Below are 14,787 nucleotides of genomic sequence, written 5' to 3' on the forward strand. Positions count from 1 at the left end.
AATGCAACATAAAAGAATGCAATATGCTGGGGGGGGGGGTGGCCCATGCCTTTAATCCCAGCACTTGGGAGGCAGAGGCAGGCAGATCTCTGTGAGTTCGAGACCAGCCTGGGCTACAGAGTGAGTTTCAAGAAAAGCACCAAAACTACACAGAGAAACTCTGTCTCAGGGGAAAAAAAAAGAGTACAATACATCCTTGCATCATTAAATAAATGTTCCACAGCATAAACAAATATAACACATCTTCAACTAATATTTCACAACAACAGACTTATCTACAGGTTAATTGAGTGGAGGGGGCATTTTCTCCATTGAAATTCCCTCTTCCCAGATGACCTGTGACTTGTGTCTAGCTGATAAAAAGTCTAACCAGGAACAGAGGGAAAAAGGACAGAAGGGAGAGAGAGGGGGAGGGAGGGTAGGTGGAACTAAAAACGCATACTTTTTTCTGTCCCTCTATGTACTATGGCCATATGTGGTTTAGTTCAGAAGAAATTATGTTTTATACTAAGTCATTTTCTATACCTTTCTGAGACCATGGAATTGAGCAGTAGTGTAGAGAATTAGCATTGATCAATATTCAGAACATGGCTACATTTTTTTTACGATGTGCTTTTTCATCTCTAGTTCAGCACATCTGTCTAGGGTACAATACACCTCAGACTAAATGATGATACTACACTGTAAAGGGTGGCCTGACAAGGAACCGGGAGCCTGACTATATCACTTGGCTGCCTCCGTGTTTCCTGGCCCTGAAGGGAGCCCGCTGTTTCCACATTTAAAAGGGTAAAGTTGGAGAGGGAAATTCAACTTAGAGCTTAGAGTCATCACTATGAACCCTGCATACTTGCTTTATCAAGCTGTGTTCAACTTCTGCTTCCCATTGCAAGGGAAATAAAATGTTTTATGAAAAAAAAATCTATTCTTCTGGGTCCTACCTGCTTAGGAAAAGACTAGTGTGAACTTGGAAATCATCCCACAGGTTGCATCACTACAAATTATACGCAAAATAATCTACCCCAAAGTGACTAATAGCTACATATTAGGAATTAGGGCACATGGCTCCCTCATTTAAGGTGATAATCCCCATCTTAACTTCTTCCAGCTATCGAGGATGAGTTTGACTTTGCTCTAGGCAAGCAAACTCCAGCATTCCTGAAAAAGTGTGTGTGCTACATCAGGAAGATTGCTAACATCGAGCGCTTCGTGAAAATCCCAGAGATGGGAAAATACATGGACATAACTGGAACCGAGCCAAGAATCATCCGTGACCCAGAAGCTCAGGAGAAGCTGATAAAACTCAGGGATGAATTCATTCCGACCATCGTCGCATCCTCTAACCTGAGAGTGTACACGTCTGTCACCCATTGTGACATGAAACTGGGCTATTCCCAAGAGATAGAAAACCATTACATAGAAGGACTTGGTAAGCAATTTTATGAGGACATGATTGACATAATTCAGGCAACAGTACAGCAGAATTTTGACACAGAGACTGATACGCTGTACGATGAAATTCTTCAGCATTCTTCGCTCTGTAAAACATACGCCTCCTTCTATGAATACAAGTGCGAATCGCTAAACATCTTGCATAAGTACATCCTGCCGAGCAAAACCGGGCACATCAACCCTCTCGTTGTGTATGGTGGGCCATGCACCGGGAAGACTCTGCTGCTAGCCGAAGTGGCAAAAAAGGTAAAAACAAATAAATAATAATCTGCTCTTTCCTTTCGCTGTTGGTAGAAATATTATTCTTTGGGGGAAAATAATAACTTAATCAAATTCGACTCTCATGTTCTGTGTTTGCTATCTGAATTATAAGTAGACCTTTTGGCATGGATACATCTGCGTTTCTTTTTTGCTGGTGTGATGGCTGTGCTGTGAGAACAAGATGCATGGGATGGAACTATACAACCATTTTCTTTTGTCACTCAGTATTCCGACTCACCTGCCTCACTTGGATGAAAAGGGGAACCAAGTCTTCAAAACTCTTCTCATGCCCGTCAGGCAAAAACAAGCCTTCTAGTTCCTCTAGTCACTAAGTCAGGCTCAGTTCAGCCGTAAGTGTGTCCAGTCTAAGGTGATGGGGAACACTTTGGTCTCTCTTTTTCTCCTCCATCTGAGGCCTACCACAGTCAAGGCCCTCACTGTGGGTGTGGGAACATAGATGTCTTTATAGACCTAGCGCTTCTTCCTCCCTCCTTTCCCGGCCTCAACCACATTTATGATCCCTACTGAGTGGTAGTCTAGTGGCTATAGGAAGATGACAGCTGGGGAGTTCTTACATGACTCCCATGCTGCTGTAAGGGAACGCTGAGCTTTTCTCTGAATAAGCATTCAAAGCCACCCACCATCTCTTCTGCACCCTGCCCATCATTTCCTGACCTTCCCCTCCTGCACCCCCAACCCCGAACCCACTGATCACCTTTCACTGCAGCTTCCTAAGAGCAGGACAGTGCATCCTTTCCTTGCTAATTGCTTTATCACTTCCTAGACACCCAATAACAAACTTCCAGAGTCTTTTAGGTAAGATTTTATCCAGGCAAACCCTGGGAGGAGGAAAGTACCCAGCCTTACCATTTTTCTTCTCAATGCTTCACGTTGGATTCATGGGAAATACTCGGGTACTCTTTGGCCCACAGATCCAGCCCAGAATAGCAGCCCTGTCTCACTCTTCCATCAGAGCTGTTAGCTAGCCTGTCACTCAGCCCTGTGTCTCTCAGATGTCATCAGGCCCCAGATGACCTTGTCCACTTGCTTCACAGGGTCTCTACTCAAAAGTCTACTGAAGCCACTTTCTCTGGCTAGATGTGAAGAATGAGCATTGTTCTGCCTTCTCCTCTGAGGATGAGGGGATGAGGGATCAGATCCATGGCTCCTTCATCTTCAACTTTTTCTTGACCCCACCCCCAACCCTGCCCCCAGCCCTTTTTGCAGGCTAACTGTGTTATCACTAAAGTGACTTCAGAATCCCCCCTTTCCCTACATGAGTATTTGTGACCTCGTTTTAAAATGTATTATATATTATCTTGCCATGTCGGCTTAAGCTGTACTAAACTAGATCGTTTTAATTTCTGTTCCACTTGGCATTCAAGTGGAACGACTTCTGTAAGTCTAATGATCACTCAGAACTGTCATGTCATTATTCTGTACACTGCCTAGCAGAGCCTTCTCTAACTCTCTGAATATTCCTGTAGTCTGTCAGGGGCCACACAAAATCAAATTGATCATCCTGAATACAAAAACAGGTTTGGCAGGATTACACCTGTTGTGGGGTATTTGGTGCCAAATCAAATTTACAGGTGAGCATCAGGTATATCATTCTTATCCTAACTGGCTATCTTTTAGTAGATCACGTTCAGCTGCTTTCATTCTTTTGCTAGAAGATGCAACCCTTTCTTTAGTTAAGCACCAGCTGAGGTAGAGACCTGACCTTAGGCACCATATCTTATCAAAATAAATAGAGACAGAGACAGAGACAGCAAGATTTTAACTCTGGTTTAACTAGTTTGTATGTGTGTCTTCAAACTTGGGGATTATTTCTCACAGTCACACTGATAACACTGTGAGAGGCACGTAAGAAGTTAGATGAGGATTTCCTTCCTGTATAAGGAAGGATATAAGGAACAGATATTGTTGAACTGGTTGAGTGGAAGGTTCATGTGATGTGCCTATATGTGCATGAGAGGTCATAGATTGTCTGAAACAGGCTGGTGTGCCCATACAGAGAAGCATCTCTACTCTGCAGTGTGCTAGTCATGCGAAGTTGATCTTGAGTGTCGGCTGGGCTCTATGTCTTCTGGAGACCTGGTCCGGTTGTGTGTATCCAGATACTCATAGTACAGGGTTCTTCTTATCAGTTTTCTCAGCCCTTCTCACCACTTGTCTTTCTTGGGGAGTGACTAGCTGTCTGCCAGCGACGATTTTCAATGTCTTATGTCCTTGTTTCCAACAGGATCTCATAATGTCGTCTGTGAACCCAGCTCATACTTATAGGGCAGTCTCCATAGACGCCACATGAACAGTAGCCTCAGCACATGAGCAACCAATTGAGAACCATTATCAAACAGACAATGTTTGGGTTCTGATCAACCACCAGTGGACGGTGGAGCATGGCATTACTGTCATCTCTAAACCCAGCTTCTGACAACAAAACTAAGTAGTCAAGTGCTCCTTAAGCGATGCCACCAACCAAACTGACATCCATAGATCTTAAATCTTACTTTTTTATTCATCTGAGCTATCTCAAAGATCGAAGTTTCCTAATTTATTAAAAAAAAACTGTATATAATAACTATAGAATTTATAGACTAACTCCTTATTTTCTCAAGAGTATTCTTGGTAATAGAATGGCTAAAAAGCTATATCTCCCTAAAAAATACTCTTTGGAGGGCTGTTTTGTACTTTGATCATATTTCTTCCCAACTTTACTTTCCAGGAGAAAAATACTACATTTCACTGATTTCTATATGTTTTTCCCCCTTAGCTCTACCAGGAAGGAAGGGAAGAGAGGGAGAAGAGGAGGGAAGGGCATGTAGAATGGAAGTCAGATATGGTCTCTACTTCAATTTTGCTTCTAATGACCATTCAACTTGAAGCAAGTTAGTGATTTCGCCTGAGTTTTGGCTTTCCCTCCCACTAAATATCGCAGTCAATCCATGTGCCCTTCATAGAGATCATGTGAAATGATGACTACCTGCCTACACAGTGGAGTATTAGAACACACAGCAATTAATTAACCTCGTAACCAGAACTTTGGACTTTTTAAAGATTTATTTTTATTTTTAATTATGTGTATTGTGTATGGGTCTGTGTGGGGATATGTGAACTTGAACGCAAGTACCCTCAGAGGCCAGAAGAGGATGTCAGTCTCCTGGAGCTGGAGTTACAGGTGGTTGTAAGTCAACTGATATGGGTGCTAATAAGATATTAAGAGCAATTGCTCTTAATTGTGAGCCTTACCTCTAGTCTCAAATTTTATAAATTTTTGTCATAGAAGTAATAATCACAATGATGACCCTGTAGCATCACAAAACATCTCTTGGTTACAAAAGATTCTATTCAGCATAATATATTGATGGTAAATATTTTATTACATTCTGATTAACTAGAAATTGGTCAGCCATGTATGGAATTATACATTCTCAATTAATGAAAACATTTACTCGATGTGATTTATAAATCATTACTTAAATCAGCCATTAAACAAACACTAAGTATATACTGTGTGCTAACAGCTACCAAAAGTTAGGGATTTAGATGAAAAAAATGATCAGACTGTGTATCCAGATTCATGGTTATTGTGCATTTCTTGGATCAGAGCTTCTTTTTGCATGGCTGGTGTTAGTCTGAGCTCTAGGGGGGGGAACCTCATTAATTACGATTGTGTTAAGGCACAGCACTGTTCTAAACTCTGCTTGTATGTTTTAGGCTTATGGCTGGCTACATGAAGACACAGGACCAGACTCTGACCCGGTTGTCATTGTGAGATTTCTAGGGACGACAGACATGAGTGTTGATCTGAAGACACTCCTTCTAAGTGTTTGCGAACAAATGGCCGTCAGCTACAGGTGTCTGGTTCAAAGCTATCCTAAGAAGATCCATGACCTTCGTGACTTATTTATAAACCTGTTGAATGAGTCTTCACTGCAGAGGCCTCTGGTGATAATATTTGATGCCCTAGAGCAGCTCTCGGAGAACGATGATGCTAGGAAGCTTTGGTGGCTACCTGCTCACCTTCCCCGGTTCGTGCGGATCGTCCTCTCCACACTGCCCAACAAACATGGGATCCTGCAGAAACTAAGGTGCCTTATCCATGAAGAAGACAACTACATCGAGCTGATTCCTCGGGACAGAAAGATGTGCAGCCAGGTCCTCAAACACCAGCTGCTGAGAGTCAAAAGAAAGGTCACATCAGGCCAGCAGATTTATGTAAACAATGCATTCTCCAAGTGCACGCTGCCTATGTTTGTGAACCTGACTTTCAGGGAGGTGAGACATTGGAGATCTCACAAGGATGTGGATGAATCCTCCCTCTGTGTGACTGTTCATGAAAGTATAGAACAGTTATTCTGGTCCTTGGAGAAGAAGTGTGGTCAGAAACTGGTCTCCAGAGCTCTAGGTTACATCACCATGGCCAAAATGGGTTTGAGTGAGATGGAACTGGAGGATGTGTTAGCTCTGGACAACAGCGTTATGAATGAACTCAATGAGAACACCAGACCCAGCAATCCCCTGAGAGTACCTTACCTGTACATCGCAAGGCTCAAGGAGGGGCTCAATGGATATTTAATAGAAAGACACGTGAAGAATGTCACACTCTTAGTCTGGGCCAACAGACACCTGCAGCTCATAGCCCAGAAGCTCTATCTGCAGGAGGACAAAAACCTTCGTGAGATGCACACAATCCTGGCCGATTATTTTCTAGGGGTGTGGTCGGGAGGCAGGAGGAAAGCTTTCTGCCTGGAAGACCCCTACTTGAACGGCTGCCTCGACTTAGAGAATAGGAGCCTGCTCGAGGAAGAAAAGCACTTCATGGAACAAGCATCCTTTGACAGGCAGGCCCCCGACCAGCCCTGGGTTTTCCAGTGTAACCCTCTAGAGCCCGATATCTTTTTTGTCAATCACAGGAAAATGTCTGAGCTCTTGTATCATCTGACAAGGTGTGGGAAAACCGATGACCTGCTCTACGGAATCATCATGAACTTCAGCTGGCTTTACACCATGATCAAAATTGGCCAGTTCGACAAAGTGCTCGCAGACATAGAACTGGCTTACAACTACTCCCAAGAAAAGGAGCTGAAGTTCCTAGCCAGCACGCTCCGTGGCATCAGAAACAAGGTCATCACATTCCCAGGCTCCCTTTCAGCAGAGCTCCAGCAGAGGCTGCTGCCTGTGGTGAGGTCCCTGCCCAAACTCAGACATCTTCTTCTAGAATGTGACAAAGACGGACCTAAATACTGCTCCATCGTTCCTCTTCACTCATCCATGGATGTGACGTACAGCCCAGAGCGGCTCCCCTTAGCAGCCAGCCACCTGCACGTTACGGAGATTCTGCCCACCTGTAACCCCAGCACTGTTCTCACAGCTTTAGAAAATGGTTCCATCAGCACGTGGGATGTCGAAACGCGCCAGCTACTCAGGCAAATCACCACAGCCCAGTCTGTCATCCTGGGCATGAAGCTCACCAGTGACGAGAAGTACCTCGTCGTTGCTACAACAAACAACACTCTGCTGATTTACGACAACGTCAATTCCTGCCTCCTGTCTGAGGTGGAGATCAAAGGGACCAAGCATGGAAGTGGCTCCACCTACATCAACGGATTTACACTCTCTGTCAATCATGCCCTTGCATGGCTGGAGGCCAGCAAAGATGTCACTGTCATTGATCTGCTCTATGGATGGCCCCTTTACCAGTTCCACTGCTGGTATGAAGTGACCTGTGTCCAATGCTCTCTGGATGGGGTGTATGCTTTCTGTGGCCAGTACCTCAACAATACCACCATTTTCCACTTAGGGAGTGGAGAAAAGTTGTGTACAGTGACATCAGAATTTTCAGGTGGCTTTGTAAAGTTTCTTCTCATCTTGGACACAGCTCAAGAGATGGTCATGGTAGACAGTGAGGGGAGCCTCTCTGTTTGGAATACAGAGGACATATCCAACCCCCAGCTGACCGAAGACTTTGACTGCCGAAAGGATGACAGCGAGGTGGTGAGCATTGAACTTTCTGAGGACCAAAGTGCAATTCTGATCTGTAAAGCTCTAAGCATTGAGCTCTTAGACACCGGCATGTGGAAGGTCGCTGAGAAGTTCAGAGCCAGGCACAATGAACGATTTATATCCGCCGTGCTATCCAAAAATGGAGACTGCATCATTGCCACCATGGAGAACACCCCAGCGGTGTTCTTCTGGAGGCGGGACACAGGACAGTGCATGGCAAGCTTGCAGGAAGTCTCAGGGACCATAGTGAAGCTGGTCAAATCTAGTCACCACAATATGCTACTGTCTTTATCAACCAGTGGTGTTCTTTCCATCTGGGATATAGACATCATCACAGCTATGTCCAACATAGATAAAACTGGGAAACCCATCCAGAGTCTGGTGTTGCCTGCCAGAGGGGAAATCATTTACTCTCTTGACGGCTCTGATTGCGTTCATAAATGGAACTTCAGCAGTGGGTTCATTGAAGCGGTATTTAAGCATGAAGGGATAGTGGAACACTGTGTGTTAACTTCCGCTGGAGACCTCATGGTGACATCTGATGACAAAAGCAGCCAATATGTCTGGCATACCAGCAGTGGGGAAAACCTCTTCCGAATTAATGGGCAGAGGATATCCCAGCTGCTGATCACACATAATGACCAGTTTGTGGTCTCTCTGTGTGAGGAAAATGCCTCCAGGGTTTGGAGACTGGCCACAGGCCACAGAGTCTGCAACATCTTGACCACTTTGCAAAATGCCTTCATTACCTCTGCAAACACCTTCGTGGTTGGAATGACCAAAAGCAAAGTGCTGGCAGTCAGTCTTTGGACGGGGAGTATCACCAAGAAATTTTGCTGCGAAGATGGGATCACCATTGTGAATTTCAAGTTGATCCCCGACTGTCCTGACATCATCGTGTTTATCACATCAGCTGAGACTGTAAACATCTGGAGTCTGACCGACGAAGTGATCTGTCGACGCGTGCAGCTTCCAAGCAACTTCTTGAAAAACCTGGAGGACTTCGAAATCTCTCCCAATGGGAAGCTAGGCATTCTATCCCGGGGAGATGAAAACATCAACGTGCTCGATTTACACAGTGGAAAGCTGCGGGTGGTTCATGCCTCTGGGGTCATCTGGAGGCAGAGACTCTCTCGAGATGGTCGCTACCTGGTATATATTTGTTTTCGGAATGGGGAGGAGGAGGAGGAGAATGATGCCACCTCCAGCTTAATCGTCATGAGACTGGCTGATGGCAAAAACATCGGTGCTTGTTCCCTTTACAAAACACCAACTTTCCTTGCGCTCTCACAGAGACACCTGAACATCATTGTCGGCTTTGATGATGGGAGTATAGGAATATACACAGTCGTGGACCGTGTCGATGCTGCGCTGAAAATCAAAATTGCCACTTCCAACAGCAGGCAGATCTTCAACAATGCAACGCAGACATCCAGGCCAAAGTCGAACAGTTACTCCTTTAAAGTGTCCGTGGACTGCCTGTGGAGAGAGTCCACTGAGGTCTTTGCAAGAGACAGCCCCATCACCGTGAGTGACTCCTCAGAGTCCAACGAGGCAACGCCTTCCAAGAAACACAACTCTTGTTATGACCGGGTGTGCGCTGCCCTTGAATCCCGGAGCCACAGCTATACACCAGATAACTGACATGATGTTTATCCTGCTCAACGGAAATCCACACACAACAGACAAAAAAAAAAGCAAAGTGAATCTTCTGCATCACAATGATAAGCTGCTCGTTTCTTAAAAAGCAGGAAAGACGCTGGAATTCTGAATTGACTAATGTCCTTGTGAAAAGAACAGAACTCTGAGACTTGACTTGGGTGCCATCTTTTTGTCCAAATGTGTTAGGCAAATAGAGAGCTTCCATAAGTGTTAGTGAAATGGCCATTTCACCTAGAAGAGAGGGGATACAGTGTTTTAAATTTGCTGTATAATAAGAATCAGCACAATTCACTACACTGATTCAGATGAGAGAAGCTAGACTTATAGGTAGACCAGTTGGACTAGAAATAGTTCTACCGAAGTCCATTGAAATCATGATGGCAAAGAACTATCTGTCTCTGAATGGTGGTGTGATAGCAAATTGCAGCCTTAATCTCTCTTTACGTTTCCCAATCCTGACAACTGTGTAAACTTAGTCTGCATACAAGAGGTCTAATGGTGCAAAATCATGTCTGAATGATGTCCAGATGTGTTCCAGTTTCCCAAGACACCACATACAATGTGAGATGGTGAACAGCCTGGGAGGAGAACTAACTACCACTATTATAGGGCTACTGAACACAGAGAGTCAGTCTTCATCAAAATACACTCACAACAACTGCATGCAAAGGTTTCTGTGTCATGGAATATATCCTTTTTAAACCGTTTCTTTCTTGGATTGCAAAAGAACCCACTTAATAAGAAACTGCAATCTTTTTACACTTTTTCTTGAGATGCCTATTTGTGATGAGTGTAAAGAATTATAGAAAGGGCATTACAAACGTGGTCAAAACACCTGTTCCTTTCTTTCATTGTACTAACAAGAGTCTGTACTCTTCAGTCAGCCGTTGGGGAAGCCTAAGTCATTTCCCAGACCCCTGCAGGATCTCTTAATAGGAAGCAAGCTTTTTCAGCACGCCATCTCTGACACACTGATGACATTGCCTTATTCTCATTCCTTCTCTCTCCTGAGTAAAAGTGCAGATACATGACCAAATACTCTGGGACAAACTGACTATGCCTGTCTCTGTGCTAAAATATCCCGTATATCTTAAGGGTGTCCAAAGGTTCTTAGCATCTCTGTTTGTAATCACTTTCTTACTTCTATACACTGTATGTATGCTTCTTTACCTGTTCCACTTCCAGACTGAGGACTTTCCTAGTCTTACCATTTCAAAGCAGAAACTATGAAATGGTACTTTTTTTAAAAAAAAAAAAAAAAAACGACTTTACCAATTTGAAGGAAAACACATCTCAGAAGGTGAAAGTGATTTTCTTCCTTCCATGTCCTCCCCATGGCATGTCCGGGAAGAACTTTCAAGGGGGTCAGGAGCAGTGGTTGGTTTGATTTTCTTTGAAAGTGGAAGTTCCTTAAATCAGGCCAGTGGACAAGGAACTGGCTTATTTTCGTCCCAGCTCCACTGCGAACTCATCATGCTCCTGTACCTGATCTTTAACCTCACCAGTGTATTGCTTTTGTGGACTGCACAGTAAAGGAGGAGATGGTTTCTGCTCCAGCCTGTAGGCCTGATGGGGATGCCGGGAGGAACATGAGAAACACGTCACTGCTGTGACATATTGATTGCCGACATAAAGGGAAAAAAAAAATTGTCTAAACCCATAGAGAATCCAAGTCAATTGTATTTCACCAGTGAAAAGGTTTAACATGTAAGCATTCAAAGGTGTCACTCAGATATCAACACCTTACTCCATGGTGAAACACTTTTTAGGTGTGTTCCTCATAGTGTAGCTACCAGCCAGTAGGTGGAAGCCCAGGGAGAGCTAAGATCCATATACCCATCATCTGGAGCCCATACTTTTAGCTCTTCAGCCAACACGTTCTTATCCCTGTCCTTATCAGTTGAACCTCCATGCCATACATTTCTAAGAATTAAATGCCTAGATGGATTAAATGTAGTGTGTGAGTGTCCTGTGTAAAAACTAATAGAGTATAATCAAGTGACCTGAGTGATTTTTTTCCTAACATGTTTGCAACTGATAGCTCATACTGAATGTTTTTATGTAAACTTTGTATTGTTGGGATGAACTACCCAATCAGAGATTTATATTTTCATAAATGTTACATTTAGTTCAATTTTGTTACAGAGTTGTTACACTAGACAATTATTTCAGTGTTCGAACAATATACGGTCTTGTGTATGTATCGTTTGTATGAATAAAAGATGAGCTACTTAGGCTTGAGTGCCGCTTGTTTTTTCACCGCTGAGGTTGGCCAGACATAGAAGACCTCAAGCACCAGTGGTTATTCATATTTACCAAAGGTACACTAGAACTGTTCTGGGAGTTTCCAGGCACACAGCCATGCCATCTACACCACAGCCTGGTGAGTTTGGTACTATTACTACTCCACGTTTCTAGGTGATAAAGCTTAGACATAAAGACGGTGGGCATGACCCCAGTGTACGGGCAACATCTTCGATAACTTTCTCAACGCACATCAAAATACTCAGTACCCAGCAGTCACTCGGTGATGGTAACTTCTAAGATTTTGACTAATTTGCAGGTGAGAGATTCGGCTAGTTTGTTAAAGATCACGGGAAGTTACCATAAATGCCTGAGTTTGGTTTGTTTTGTCTTGTTTTCCTTTTCTCCAGTATTCAGGGAAAGTTGATGAACTCAGTCAACAAATATTTACCTAATCACAAATTTCACCAAGAACACAGAAGTCAGTAAAATAACTCTTGCCTTCTAGAGTTTCAGACTCAACAAGAAAACCGGGAGGAAATAAGTTCTCTGTGTACATGTGCAAGAACACACAACTTCCTCTTGGGGCTGAAGAAGGGAAAGATGGTGGCCAAGGACTGGAGCCGCTCATAAATTCTGAAGTGAGTGAGCAAAACGTAGGAGAACCTTTCTGGATACCTTTGTACACAATCACACACACACATCACATACACACATATATCACATACACACACACATATCACATACACACATACACCACACACACCACACACACACCAAATACATCACATACACACACACATCACATACACACCATACACACACCACATGTACACACACCACATACACACACACACACACACCACCACCACCACCACCACCACACCACCTACACACATACCACATACACACATACATGCATGCACATGTGCACGTACACACACCACACCACATACACACACACACACACACACACACACACACACACACACACACACACACCTTTGGTCTGAGAATTCCCATACACATCAAAAAAAAAAGGATATCTTTAAACATGACAGTATTGGAAAGCTTCAGTGATATAAACAATAATCAGATGAAACCTTGTATATAGTTCTCAACAAAGCAAACATTCTCAAAAAAAAAAAAAAGACAACTCAAAATTCAACGTTTAAAAGAAAACTAACTTTTCTTACCCTCATCTCTTTCTGGTTGAAATGAACCTCCAAGTTTCCCCCCACTGACTCCAATACCCAAAACAAATTCCAAAGTCTTTGGACCAGTAACACCATGAATATTTCTGACAAGGCTGGAAATTGAACCTGAGAATCACTTATTGTGACAAGATTTTTTTTCCTTCAAATCAATAAACAGCATTTAACAACGTATAAATTCCCTCATAAATGTACCATTTAAAAGCGCACAGCTACCTTAGTGCAAGAAAGGGCCGAAAATCATTACGTGTTCTCCCATAGAGCGTAGTAAATGCCTGTGAAGGCAGGGGGTATCTCGAACGCAAACACTCTAAGAAACTACCGGTCTTAAGGTCTTTGGAAAGTTCTCTGTCCAGTTCCTTCTCCAGCATCGTGTTTTATCCTCTTTCACTGCGAGCCTTGGGGCGTGGAGAGGAAGGCGAGTAAGCTAGATGGCGCAGTTGCTCAACACATTTTCTTGGCAAACTCCAAAGCCAGGTGGAAAGAAGACCCAAACCTTAACCCGAATTTCAGGATTAAGCCACCAATTCTCCAGCCGTCCTAAGTAAAGCTCCGTGCGTTTGATGGAGCGTCCCACATCCTGACATCCCCAAGGGAAGGGGTCTGGAACCAGGGTTCTTTCACTCCCCCCCACTACAGCCTTTTGGACCCAAGCAAGCTTGCAGCCCCTGGGAATGACCGTCGCAGCGGCGTCTGGGCTGTTTGTCCAGCCGCCAGGCAAGGCGACCAGCAGTGTGCGCGCTCGCGCGCGCGATCTAGCAACTAACGCGGGCTGGCTCGCTGACCCCTTACTCAAGCCTGGATCCTGGGACAGTCCCCTGGTCCCTGCAGCCTGCGTCCGCCGGGACGGGGCGCAGGTAAAGGGTTACGCGTGGCTGGGAGGCTCGCCCGCTGCCCGCCCACGTGACGCGCCGGCCCAATGACCGCGGCCCGGCTGTGGCTGCAGCGCGGCGGGCTCCCGGCGGCGGCACTGAGCCACACTCGCGTGTCCCGGCGCGGACGCCCGAGGCCCCCCCGAAGCCATGGGCGCCCCGACCCTGGAGACGCCGCCCCGCCGCAGGTAAGCAGCGTCCCGGCCCGCGTCGGGCTCCGCGGGGAGGCGGAGGAGGGTTGCGGGTCCTGGGCGGGAGTCCCCGCTTCGTTCCTCGATCGCTCTTACTTCTCGGTTCCCCTTCTCCTGGAGGGACGCGGGGAGAAACGAGGCGAGGCGAAAACCCGTGGTTTTGGTGACTTCGGGGAAAAGTCACGGAATTCAAGCAAGGCGCGGGAAGAGAGGCAACCTGGAGGGAGGCGCGGTTCGGGTTCCCAAACTAAAGGCGTCCGTGCTGGTTGTGGGAAATGGTTGGGTTTTGAAAACTCCCAATTCATGAACTCTCAGCCGTGCCTGGGAACTTAAATTGGACAAATTGCAAGAGATTTTTCCCATCTGCCTGTGTACGGGGTTCACCATATTTTAGCATGGGGTGGGGGGCTTTTATTGAATAAAACGGGAAAGGGAATTTGACCGCCCCCGCCCTTTCTTTGAAATGCCCTTGGGTTCTGGGATTGGATCTAAGGCGATGGCGACGGTGCATGGAGGGACTGCCACACCGCGGTGCTCCCCAAGAGCCTGGGACTGGGAGCGTGGGCGCCAGATGCAAACGGTTAAAGGGTCTCGCAGCTGTAAATATTTAAATAGGCAAGTATCTCCCAGGTCAGTCACCTGGGGCTCCGTGGCCCTGGGCAGTCCTAATGAAGTGATATTTTTCATCAAGTCACCAAGGAAGAATTTTCCAGTCATCCCAGGCAGATAGCAGTGGGGCGTTTATCCTTTCCAGAGCCGTAATTACCCTGAGAAGCTAAACAAAATAACCCCATCTGCAGTGGCGCCGAACGTTTTGTTTCCCATCGTAGTGTGGCCCCTTGCGCGATGAATGTAGAGGAAGTGGCTGTCCTGGGACACGCTTCA

At 45.2% G+C, this 14,787-nt stretch overlaps 2 protein-coding genes across 3 annotated transcripts in view; both read left to right on the plus strand.

Annotated features, from left to right (window-relative positions):
- The window catches only part of Nwd2 (NACHT and WD repeat domain containing 2), a 158,260-nt gene extending 146,646 nt beyond the window's left edge, over positions 1 to 11,614 (plus strand). The window contains exons 6-7 of the mRNA XM_006974590.4: positions 1,106 to 1,695; positions 5,431 to 11,614. Of these exons, the coding sequence (XP_006974652.2) occupies positions 1,106 to 1,695; positions 5,431 to 9,363 (4,523 nt within the window). The 3' untranslated portion in view covers positions 9,364 to 11,614. The remainder of the gene's footprint in view (positions 1 to 1,105; positions 1,696 to 5,430) is intronic.
- A 1,988-nt stretch (positions 11,615 to 13,602) lies between these two features.
- The window catches only part of Pgcka1 (PDCD10 and GCKIII kinases associated 1), an 81,129-nt gene continuing 79,944 nt past the window's right edge, over positions 13,603 to 14,787 (plus strand). The window contains exon 1 of one of the 2 annotated variants that reach the window (XM_042286010.2): positions 13,603 to 13,899. The gene's annotated coding sequence lies outside the window, so the exon portion shown is untranslated. The remainder of the gene's footprint in view (positions 13,900 to 14,787) is intronic. The other variant, XM_042286011.2, reaches the window with a different exon arrangement.

Source organism: Peromyscus maniculatus, chromosome 10 (genome assembly GCF_049852395.1).
Source record: "Peromyscus maniculatus bairdii isolate BWxNUB_F1_BW_parent chromosome 10, HU_Pman_BW_mat_3.1, whole genome shotgun sequence".
NCBI lineage: Eukaryota > Metazoa > Chordata > Mammalia > Rodentia > Cricetidae > Peromyscus > Peromyscus maniculatus.